Source organism: Pipistrellus hanaki (assembly GCF_964339955.1).
Source record: "Pipistrellus hanaki genome assembly, chromosome: 9".
Lineage (NCBI taxonomy): Eukaryota > Metazoa > Chordata > Mammalia > Chiroptera > Vespertilionidae > Pipistrellus > Pipistrellus hanaki.
In genome coordinates this window covers 79,099,249-79,110,842 of record NC_140511.1, presented here as the reverse complement: position 1 = coordinate 79,110,842, position 11,594 = coordinate 79,099,249, and the positions used below count along the sequence as shown (strand labels likewise).

General features: G+C 58.7%; 1 protein-coding gene across 1 annotated transcript; it reads right to left on the bottom strand.

Annotated features, from left to right (window-relative positions):
- Window positions 1-735: 735 nt before the first annotated feature.
- CDC42EP2 (CDC42 effector protein 2) lies at window positions 736-6,844 on the bottom strand. Its single transcript, XM_084895898.1, has 2 exons — window positions 6,710-6,844; window positions 736-2,070 (listed from the first exon to the last, which is right to left on the bottom strand). Exon 2 carries the CDS (start codon window positions 1,819-1,821, stop codon window positions 1,201-1,203), a length of 621 nt encoding a protein of 206 aa, XP_084752024.1. The 5' UTR covers window positions 1,822-2,070; window positions 6,710-6,844; the 3' UTR covers window positions 736-1,200.
- Between the last annotated feature and the right edge of the window lie 4,750 nt (window positions 6,845-11,594).

Here is an 11,594-nt window from a genome sequence, read left to right as displayed (position 1 = left end):
CCTCGTCACCTGGCAGAGGCAAGCATAGTTAGTAGCACTGTCCTTTCTGAAGGAATGTATTGTCGTCCGAGGCTTCAAATGACTTCTAAACACCGCTCTTCAGATATGACATTCAGTCCGTAGTCAAAGGCAATCAGGCACACAGAGAAAGAAGAAACCCTGCACAGGAACTGCCGCGCACGTCAGAAAACATAAACCAACCCACAAAGATTTATCTGATAATGGCCGTAAACTAACACGGCTTTAAGGTAAAGACAAGCATGTAAATATCTGCCGGGAACAAGTACCGATTAATAAGTGCCCCAGGTCTGGCTCAGAATCACTTGTGATCATCCTCAGGTGCCCCGACACCGCTGGACCCCTCGCCCCAGGCATTTCCGATCAACTCGTTTTCTCACAGTGCTCAACACTTGAGAATCAGCTTCCTTGCTTACAAACTTAGTATCTTTCTCCTCCTAGAACATCAGCTTCAGGAGGGCAGGGACCATGTGTGTCCGGTGTCCCCGCACCTGGAGCACCCCAAGTTCACTGCAGGTGCTCCACAGACAGCACTGGTAGCACTGCCGGGTCCCTCCCAGTCCCAGGCCCTCAGAATCAGGGAACATCTCCCGAAGCCAGGAGCTGGGGTGTCCCCATCTCCCCCCCCCCCGGCCTCCCCCCCCCCCCCCCCCCCGCAGGGTCAGCCCAGGTTGCAGACCCGCCTGTCTTCAGGGACAAGGGTACGGGGAGCACAACTATGAGCAGCAGCAGGTTTTATTGCGACCAGAACCCTTGGTCATGTGGAAGGGGGTGGGGCAGAGGGGCATCCGGTCATGGAGGCCATGCTTCCCGCGCAGGACATGAAACCAAAGGTCTGTGCCCTGCCTCTGCCCTGCTCCCAGCCAGGGCATCCGAGGGGGCCGGGAAGAAGGGAGGTGAAAGGGGAGTCCGTTTCCGCAGAGCCTCCACCCCAGAGGTCTGAGGGGGGAGGAGCGGTTGGTCTGGGGGCCCAGGTGGCCGACATGCTCAGGGCCCGTTGGGCTGAGTCCCGCACGTGTCCTCGTGGGCTTCATGGGGACGCAGTGAGCTGTACTCTGTCCACGGAGAGGGGGGGAGGGAGGCCAACACAGGCTCAGCGTGAGAACTGTCTGGCTTGGGGCCATGTCCCCCGCTTCCCGGCGTTCACCCCAGCCCGGGCTTCCAGGCCGGCTCGCCCCGCTCCTATGTGGGGACCCGCAGGTCCTGGTCCATGATCTGGAGCACGTCGTCCAGGATGGACGGCCCCAGGTCCACGTGCAGGGAGAGCAGGGAGCTGGCGTGGGACAGGAAGGGCTCCTCAGCCCCCGACTCCGGGGTCAGCCCGTTGGGGGCCGAGCGGGCCTCTGGGATCCTCCACATGTCCACACCCCCCGCCTCCTGCGGGGAGGGCTGCGGGGTCTCCAGGTGCAGGCGCGGGGGCTTGGGGGGGGCCTGGGCCGCGGGCAGGGTGAGGGCCTGGGGCCCGCCGATGACGGGCAGGGAGATGGCGTTCTTGAGCAGCGGGGACGGCCCCGCGGGGAGCCCCTGCCCGCACAGGGCGGCGGGCGCGAACTGGAAGGGGAGCGCGAAGCCGCCGTCCTCCTCGGGCCCCTCGCCGGCCGTCCCCGGGAGGAGGTGGAACTTGCCCTGCAGGAAGGAGATGTCCCCGAACACGTCGCCGCCCCCGCCGCTGCCGATGTGGATGGTGTGGCGGAAGTCCCCCAGCGGCGGGCTGATCATGTCCGAGGACAGCAGGTCCCGGAGCTTCTCCTTCTTGCCCTTGCGGCTGCCTCGCTTCAGGTAGATGGGCGCCTTGGTGGACATGGCGACCTCACCACGGCCTGGCTCTGAGGCTGGAGGCTGACCGATTGCCGAGGGCAGGGAGCAGGGGGCGGGCGTGGGCACAGGGTCGGCCCACGGAATTAGAAAAAGAGAGACGAATGTTGCTGACGTCAGGAAGTCACACTCTCCCCAAAGGGTGGAGCACTCTGGAGCTGGCAGCAGGAAGGTGATCGTAGGCAGCGGTGTTCCGGGCTGGCCCCTGGGGGTGTCTCCCTGGTCCGGGCTGAGGAGCTGAAAGAAACACAAGTCAGGGACGGAGGGACAAGAGGCAGCGGGAGCAGTGCCAGCCCCGGAGCCCGCCTGCCGGGCCCTGCTGGAGGGAGATCGCTCAGTCCTAGGCCCGCTGCACCTGAGGGCCTGGGTCACCAACGCCAAGCCGCTCTCTTACAGGAGGGGAAACTGAGGCCCGGGAACCTGAATGACAGGCCCGAAGTCCCATACAAAGTCCCAGCTCTGGCCCTGGCCGGGTTTGCTCAGTGGTTAGAGTGTCAGCGCAGACTGAAGGTTCGATTCCTGGTCAAGGGCACGTACCTTGGTTGTCTGTGAAGGAAGCAACCAATTAATGTGTCTCTCTCACATGGATGTTTCTCCCCCCCCCCCCCTCCTGGCTATTTCCCTTCTATTCTAAAAATCAATGGGAAAATATCCTCGGGTGAGGATTTTAAAAAAGAGTCCTGGCTCTGTCTCTTGCCCTGGGTCCCTGGCTCTGCTCATCACCATGGCCCAGGCGCTCACTCCTGCACATCAATGGCGCCCTAGGAAATGGCAGGCAGGTGCCAAACTGCCTGGGGCTTCCATAGTCTGGCCTCAGTTCCCTACCTGCCAGAGGACAGAGATCGTGTAACCTCTCTCACCCACCCAGGCCTGGCACAGGGCTGGGCACACAGTAGGGATGTAACTGAGATGCCCCTCCCCGCCTGCCCTTCGTTTGGCCCAATCACATCCCACCTGGAAGTGAGGTCACCCCACGATTTCTCTTTTCTCCTCCTCCTGGTCAGGAGTTCCTAACGGCAGGGGCTGAGTCCAAGGAGTTTCTGCCCCCTCCCTGCCCTAGCACCCAAGGGGAAGATGGATGGGAGGGACCCGATGGAAGGGGTCTCTGTTCTTTGTCTGGGGTTTTGCTGAGTTCTTTGCAAATACATCTCATTTAGTTATCACAACCACCCTCCTGTCATCCCCATTTAGGAACTGGAGCTATGCCCTAGCTCCGTGGTCGGCAAACTGCGGCTCTCGAGCCACATGCAGCTCTTTGGCCCCTTGAGTGTGGCTCTTCCACAAAATACCACGGCCTGGGCGAGTCTATTTTGAAGAAGTGGCATTAGAAGAAGTTTAAGTTTAAAAAATTTGGCTCTCAAAAGAAAGTTCGATCGTTGTACTGTTGATATTTGGCTCTGTTGACTAATAAGCTGGTTTGGCTCGGTGGATAGAGTGCCAGCTTGTGGACCAAAGGGTCCTGGGTTGGATTCCAGTCAAGGGCATGTACCTGACACATGGTCAGGGCACATGCAGGAAGCAACCAATCGATGTGTTTCTCTCACATCGATGTTTCTCTCTGTCTTTCCCTCTCCCACTCTCTTTAAAAGATCAATGGGAAAATATCCTTGGGTGAGGATAAAACAAAACAAACTGGAGCTCTAATATATTGGAGGAATTCCCACAAGGCACTGCAGAGGGAGAGAAGCAAAATGCAAAAATGCAGTCTAGAAGATTTCATTTATTGGAAGCCTTGACCAACTACCTTCCCACTCCCCATGTACACATGCATATGTACCTACATACAATCTGCGTAGAATTTTATTCTACGTGTGAACAGAGAAGAGTATGGAAGGCCAGCACTAGATGTCATATGTGCTACCCAGACTAGAATGGGGGGGGGGGGGGCAGGGATGGAATGTGAGGTCAGTAATGTGAGAGGAAAGGTGTCCTCGATAAAAATTATCTAATATTGCCGAAACCGGTTTGGCTCAGTGGATAGAGCGTCGGCTTGGGGACTGAAGGGTCCCGGGTTCGATTCCGATCAAGGGCATGTACCTTGGTTGCGGGCACATCCCCAGTAGGGGGTGTGCAAAGAGGCAGCTGATGGATGATTCTCTCTCATCGATGTTTCTAATTCTCTATCCCTCTCCCTTCCTCTCTGTACAAAATCAATAAAATATATTTTTAAAAAATTATCTAATATTTAGCCCTGTTGCTATAAAATAAAGTATGTAAATATGAAAGGATGGCAGTCAGAATGTTGATGGTGCTTCTCTAAGTTGGTAATATTTCTGGTGACTCTGCTTTGCTTGTTCATACTTTTATAAACTCAGGTTCTTAATAAGCTTATATCACTCACGTGCATATTATTTATAAAATCAGGAAAAGAAAGCAATTTTTAACGTGGGAAAAACAGACACACCCTGAAGGGTGTCACCCTGGGGTAACAGGAAGCCTTCTGAGCACTCGCTCCGGTTCTCACGGGGAGGGAGCGGCCCTGATACTGGACACAGATGTGGAATCCGAGCACAAAAGGCAAAGGAAGGACCGGGTCCAAGGTCACCCAGCGGGCACCCACATGGCCTCCCCAGCTCCCTCTGCCCCGTCCCTGGGCCGCAGGGGTTGAGCAAGTGGGACCCAGCCAGGGAGGGGCTGAGCAGCTGGGCATCCTGGGCCGGTGGGGGGAGGACTGGTGAGGGGCTGGCAGGAGGAGGCAGGAGGAGGCAGGAGGATGCAGACGTGACAGAGTCACCCCCTCAGCCCAGGCCCTCCCTGAGGAAACCCCACCCAGCACCGGACACCCAGGGTCAGTCACGCTGAGCCGCAGGGACCGGACGTCTTGCCCCTCCCGGAGCACCTGCAGCTTCACAGGAAACAAAGGACTCAGTCCGCAGTGTGGGTTCCAGCTGAGCTTGGAAGGAGCTGAGGGGAGGAGGGGGCGCCCACGGGTGCCTCAGGTCTTAGAGTCCCCTCATTCACCCAACAGATGCCCACCGTGCCAGGCCTGGGGCGCATACTGACACACGTTCTGTCTGTCTCCTCGGAGGCCAGGCGGGAAGTCCTGGGCGGCCTTTCCTCCCTCTTTGCTCAGGGACAGTGGGGCTGCGGGTGGGATCGCTCAGAGCCTGGGCCAGGGCGCCCCCCCGCCCCCCATCACACAGGGGCTTTCCCTCCCTCTTTGCTCAGGGACAGTGGGGCTGCGGGTGGGATCGCTCAGAGCCTGGGCCAGGGCGCCCCCCCCCCCCCATCACACAGGGGCGCCACGACAGCCTGAGCGTTTCCACAACAAATGGGCGTCCCTGACAGCTGCCTGGCTCAGAGCCAGATGGACCGCCCAGTTCCAGATGTGGGAGAACAGGCTATCGAGGAAGGGCTGGGCCAGCATCAGCCACCCAGGGGAGAGCTGAGAACTGCAACCATCAAGCCGCAAGAATTCACATTTGGCAACCACAGACCCCGTCTCCCGCCGCCCTCCGCAGCTTCCAGTTAACGCTCCCAGACCCGGCGCGGGCGGCGCAGGACTGCCTTTCACAGAAGCAGAAGCTGAGGCTCGGACCGGCCACGCTGGGCCTCCTTCGGGGAAGGTGACCTCTCATCACCAGGAATACCAGACCGCTCCCTACCCCTACCAGCCTGACCTCAACATCAGGAGACCGACCTTAAATCCATCCCCACTTAGGATTCACTCTGATTCGGGGAAAGACACCTTTCCTCTCTGGTCCTCATCTTCCCCATCCATCAAATGGGCTGACCGTGAAGCCATCACCAGGGCTGCTGGAGGCCCTCCCGCTGCGCTGCAGTGGAGGGCAGCAGGGTCCCTGCCCGCCGGGCCTGCTGTTCAGCAAACGGCGGCAGGGCCTTCCCCAAGCACTTCTGTGGTCTGGACACAGCGCTCCCAACAAGGTCATAAAAACAAGGGCCCCTGGCCTCAGGCGTCCACCTCCTCCCGCCCGCCCGCCCGCCCGGCACAGCCAGCGGATCCCCCTCGCAGGCCTGGGGGGGCGGGGAGGGCGGGGGCTGATCCCGGGGCGGCGCTGCAACCCGCGGCCGCTAGGTGGCGCGCGCGCTCTGGTCTGTGGCTCCCCGAGGAGCCCGGGCGCGCGCGGGGGTCCCCGGCGCCTCCGGCCCCAGGCGGGCGCCCCCAGGAGCCTCCCCTCCGCGCGCCAGACGCGGGGGGTCTGCGGGATCTTCTTTTCTGTCTCACAACCAGACAATCGCCGGGAAAAGGGGCGATCCGGACCCCGCGCGGGTCTCCCTGCTCTGGGAGGGTCCCCCCCGCCCCCCGCCCCCCGCCCCCCGCGCTTTCCGGCTGGGCGACGTCCGAGTGTCCACTCGGCGCCGGGCCAGAGCGCGGCGTGCGGCCCCCGCCCCGGGCTCCCGCGGCCCGCTCCTCGGCCCCAGCCCGGGTTCCTGTCGATCCCTCCCCGCCCTCTCCGGGCGCAGCCAGCCCTGCCCTGCCCTGCCCTGCCCAACCCGGATCCGCTTCAGGACGCTCGCGGCCGCGGCTAAAGATAGGAGGACACCTCCCCATCCGCTAAAAATACGACCCCTCGCCTTGGACCCGGTGCTCCCAGCCGGAGCGGTGGGACCCAGGGCGGCGGGAAGGCGCTCCGGGGCCCCGGGGCGGGGTGAGGGGTCGCGGGTGGCTCAGGCGCAGGGCGGAGGGCGGATCGGATCGGGGTTCGGGTGCGGGATGCGCGGCGCCCGCAGGCAGAGAGGGCTCGGGTGTGGCCGCTGGGACCGAGGCGCCGGCGGGAAGCACCGGGGAGCCCGCGGCTCCGGGGAAGGAACCTGCGCGGAGGAGGGATGGGAGCGGGAGGGACGGGGCGCCCCGGGCGGGGCTCTCGGCGGCCCCTCGGACCCGGGTCCGGCTGCAGAACCGGCGGGAGCTCACCTTCAGCGCAGGCGGCGGGCTGGGGCGGCGGCGGCTCCGGAGCTGGATGCACCCGGGCCGATTCCGGCTGGGAACTCGCTGTGCGGACCTGGCCCGAAGCTCCGCCCCGGGCCCGCGGAGCCAATGGCCGGCCTCCCCGGGCAGGCCCCGCCCCGCGGCCCCGCCCCCTCCGGCTCCCGGGCAGCTCCGCGCCTGCGGGCAGAGCGGTCCCGGGGGTCCAGGCCCGCGGGCTCCGTGGGCTCCGGCTGTGCCCGGCGGAACCTGGACGCTCAGCGCCAGGAGGGCCGAGGGCGGCAGCTGGAAGAGTGGATTCTGCGGAATTGAAAGCGCCTTTGGACCGGTGCCTTCCCTGGAGGGCTGGGTCAGGGGCGTCTGCACCAGCGAATTCAGTGACTGCGATGGAAATGAATGGGGCCTGTTACAAACGTTCCAGGCTTCCAGGAGTTTACTGCCCCCGTAAAGAGAGGGCATCGCGGTGGGCAGCGGAGTGGCCTGGGCCAGATTTGCCGTCAGGCGGGGTGGCGTCTTCGGAGGGAGGCAGGGTGGGATCCATGCTTAGACTTGGTACAACGTTCATTCTATGTGATTCATTCGCTCACCTTTCATTCACAGAGGACCAGGAGCATTCACTGAAGGCGGCCCTGCACGGGGTGCTGGAACCAGATGAAAGAAACGCTCCATTTGGCCAACAAATACTTGTTGCCGGCGGAGAGGCTCCGTGATGGAGCGCCCACCTATGAACCAGGAGGTCGTGGTCCTGTTCCCAGTGGCGGGAGGGCGTGCAGGAGGCAGCCAATCAATTATTCTCTATCATCATGGATGTTTCTATCTCTCTCTTCCTCTCCTTCCTTTCTGAAATAAGACACACAAACACATTTAAAAAATCAACAACAAATACTTGAGCTTCTGTCAAGCCCCATGTACTGTTTTTTTTTTTTTAAATAAGTTTTTATTTTTCATATTATTACAAATGTTCCTTCCCCCCCACCCCCCCACCATTGCTCTCCTCCACCAGGTTCCCACCCCACCCTCTGCCCTTTCCCCTCTCCCCATTGTCCTCATCCATAGGTGCACAGTTTATGTTCAGTCTCTTCCCACGCCCCCCTCTCCCCTTTTCCCCAAGAATCGTCAGTTCACTCCCCTTCCATACCTCTGATTCTATTATATTCAACAGTTAATATTGTTCATCAGATTTTTTTAATTTCCTTGGTTTTTAGATTCACTTGTTGATAATTACGTATTTGTTGTTCATAATTTTTATCTTTGTTTACTTTCTCTTCTGAAAGAACCCCCTTCAGCAATTCATATAATTCTGGTTTGGTGGTGATGAACTCCTTTAGCTTTTTTTTATTAGTGAAGCTCTTTATCTGGCCTTCGATTCTGAGTGATAGCTTTGCTGGGTAGCTTATTTTTGGCTGTAGGTTCTTGCTATTCATCACCTTGTATATTTCTTGCCATTCCCTTCTGGCCTGCATGGTTTCTGTTGAGAAGTCAGCTGACAATCGTATAGGTGCTCCTTTATAAGTTACTACCTTCTTTGCTCTTGCTTCTTTTAATATTCTCTCTTGGAATTTTAATAATGATGTGTCTCGGTGTGGTCCTCTTTGGATTCCTTTTGTTTGGAGTTCTGTGCACTTCCTGGACTTGTAAGTCAAATTCTTTCACCAGGTGGGGGAAGTTTTCTGTCACTATTTCTTTCAATATGTTTTTGATATCTTGCTCTCTCTCATCTTCTGGAACCCCCATAATTCTGATGTTGGTTCGCTTGAAGTTGTCCCAGAGGTTTCTTACATTATCTTCAATTTTCTGGATTCTCTTGCCTTCTAGCTTCTGTGGAGGAGTGTCTTCTGGCTCTTTATGTTCCAAATCTTTGACTTGATTCTTGCGATCTTCCCTTCTGTTTTTAGGACTCTGTAGAATATTTTTTATTTCAGACAATGTATTCTTTATTTCTTGTTGTTCCCTTATCATTTCTTGATGGTCTCTTTTCATATCCTCATAGGCCTTATCCATCTTTTCTAGGAAATTCTTGAAAAACCTTATAAGCGTAGATTTGAACTCTATATCCAGATGCTTTTTGTCCTCCATTTCTTTCGTTTGTGATCTATTTTGTTGTCGCATTTCGCAGTTACAGACGGGTCGGGGTTTCAGGGTGGAGCCTGCAGCTTTGGCTTCCGTCAGCCCCGCCCTATGCGGGTCCTTCAGTGCTCGCTGCCGGCGCCTCTGAGAGAAAGGTGGCCTCGATTTTCGCCTGCTGCCAAACAGTCTATGCTCTCCCACAATGAGCCCGGTATTGGGGTTCAGTTCAGTTGGAAGTGGAGTTGGAGGTGGCGTTCACAGCAGTCTGGAGCCCCAGTCTCCTTCCCGTCAGGGCAATCCCGCGGCACAGCCGGCCGTCCCTTCTCTGGGGGCAGTGTGCGCGCCTCCGGGACCTCCTTTCTCCGCTACCCTGGGGTTCCGACTTACAGCCCAGCTCCCTATGGCTGAGCCTGAGTCCCCGGGGTCTGGCCCAGAACGGGGGTTCAGAGCAGTCAGGGGCCCAGCACAGTCGGAGTTTTATCTCCTTTCCGCTAGGGAACGCCCGCCAGGCACTCGGCCTCCCTCCTCTCCAGCTCCGTCCTCTTCGCGTGCGCCGCGTGTCTCCGTACCTTAGGCTTTTACAGCTCCTCCGTGCTTCCTTCTGGTTTTCTCCTTGCTTCTTGTTGTAGGATTTCCAGTCAGTCGACTTTCCTGTAGTTCTGGGTAATGTCCATTTTATATTTTAGTTGTATTTTATTAAAATTGTTGTGTGCAGCTGCGGCTAGTTGCCTACCCGAGCAGCCATCTTGGATTCTCTCCCATGTACTGTTTTTGATGCTGGGAATTCAGCGCCCTCTGCGTGGGACCTCCAGTCCAATGAAGTGAGATGGAGGAAGTCCATGTCCCCAGGTACACCCTGACACCCGTCCCGATGGGCAAGTGCTAAGAAGACGGGACAGTAATGGGGTGCGGGGACCTTGCCTTCTGGAGGGTGACAGGGTGACAGTACAGTGTGACCACGACGGTGAAAGTTTCCATCCCGTAACTGTGGGAGGGTCCGTGTCCTGGTCTCCGGACCTGTGACCATGTTCTATTACAGGGCAAATAAAAATTAAGGTTGCCGATGAAATTATAGTTGCTAACCAACTGACTGAAATAGGCAGATCAGCTTGGTCCCATGTACCAAGAGGTTGCTGGCTTGATACCCAGTGTGAGGTGTGCAGGAAGCAGCCAATCAATGATTCTCTATCAATCACTGATATTTCTCTCTCCCTTCCTCTCTGACATCAATAAAACATTTCTTAAAAAAGACAGTCCCTTTCTGAACCTCTTTGCCTGATACATGGGAGTTAAATGAGCCCCAGACGAGATAAGGGTTGTGTGTGTTTTGCTGCTGGAAGCACGTGGCCTCGGCGGGAGAGAGTGCCTTGGACACCAGGGAATAGGAGCTTGTGACTCTAACGACAAAGCCCTGAACCCGCAGGAATGCGCCTGCTCATTCGCCGAGAGTCCGCCATTGGGGAAAGCTCCACCAGAGTTAATGACAAAACACAGCTGCAGGGATGGACGCTTAGAGCAGCAAAGACGCTCACTCAAGGCCACAGAAAGCCGGAAACCAACTCCAGAGCGCTCTGGGGTCAGATGGGGGGCGGTGTGCGGTGGGTGGTGGGTGGAGAGCAGCCTATTTGGCCACACCAGCCTGGCCCAAGCCCCTGCTCCGCTTGCTCAGGGACCGGTGAGCAGCCCAGCCTGGCTCCCAGCCAGGACCCGAAGCCAGAGGACCTGCCGCCTGCGCTCTGGGGACTGTGTTAAGGACACCGGGATGTGACAGGTTTCCGGTTAGTGCTGGTCCCTTGTGGCTCTGTAAACTGCTGCCATCGCCCAGGCAAGGGCCCTCCCCAAGCCCGTGGCCCAGGCGTGACTTGTGCCTGCAGTGGGTTCTGCGCTTTGCGAGCGCTCAGGGGGGCGGTTGGCTCTCCCCGTTCCCAGGGGAAGTCCCACCCTCAGCTGGGGCCAGGGGAGCTGGGGAGCCCACTGCCAGCTCCTCCTGGACCTGCTGCATGGACAGACCTTTGTGCACACGCCCAGCTGCCAAGGGAGGCCTGCAATTAAGGAGCATTTATAACCAGAATCTCTTTTACTAAAATTGTTTTTTCCGTAACCTCTCCGGCTGAGTGCAGGGCCCTGGTTCTGACCCAACAGACCCGGGCCAAGAGCCCACCCACTGCCCCACCCCAGCCTGCACCGCATGCTCAGGGTCTGGTGCCTGAGCCAGGGCTGCACTGTTCTTGCTGGAAGGGCTCCTGGGCGCCCCGGGGGCGGGGGGCAGGACCCTGCAGGATGTTTGGGAGAGTTCAGAGGCCAGGAAGGCCGCTATGGCGAAATGCCCTGGACAGGGCATTCAACTTCCTGCTTCTCAGGGCGAGCCCCTGCCTGGCCCTGGGATGGGCCCAGTCCATTCTGCTCCCCGCAACCCCACGGCCGGCCACTCCCCCCACAGGACCCTGTAATCACCACCAGGGGACTGACTCAGCCTTCCTTCCCCTCCCAGACTCCTCTTCCTGGAAATCGTTGCGTCAGCAGCCCAGCCCCCGAGAGGGTCCGGGGAACGGTGAAAGCCCCTTCTCTGAGGCTGGCTGGATGATGGCGGGGCTCCAGGGAAGGAGCCCGGGCTGGAGCCATGCTCTGCGGTCCGCTCACCTGGGCACCTCGCGCCCCGGGAAGCAGGTGGGGCAATGGGACAGGAGTCTGGGGCAGGCCTGGGAGGGAGGGTCACAGGGAAGGGTGCTGATCATCTGGGGGGCATCTCAGGGGTCAGTGAGAGATGAGGTCTGTAGAGCGCCTTCAGCTCCCCTCTCCCCACTCT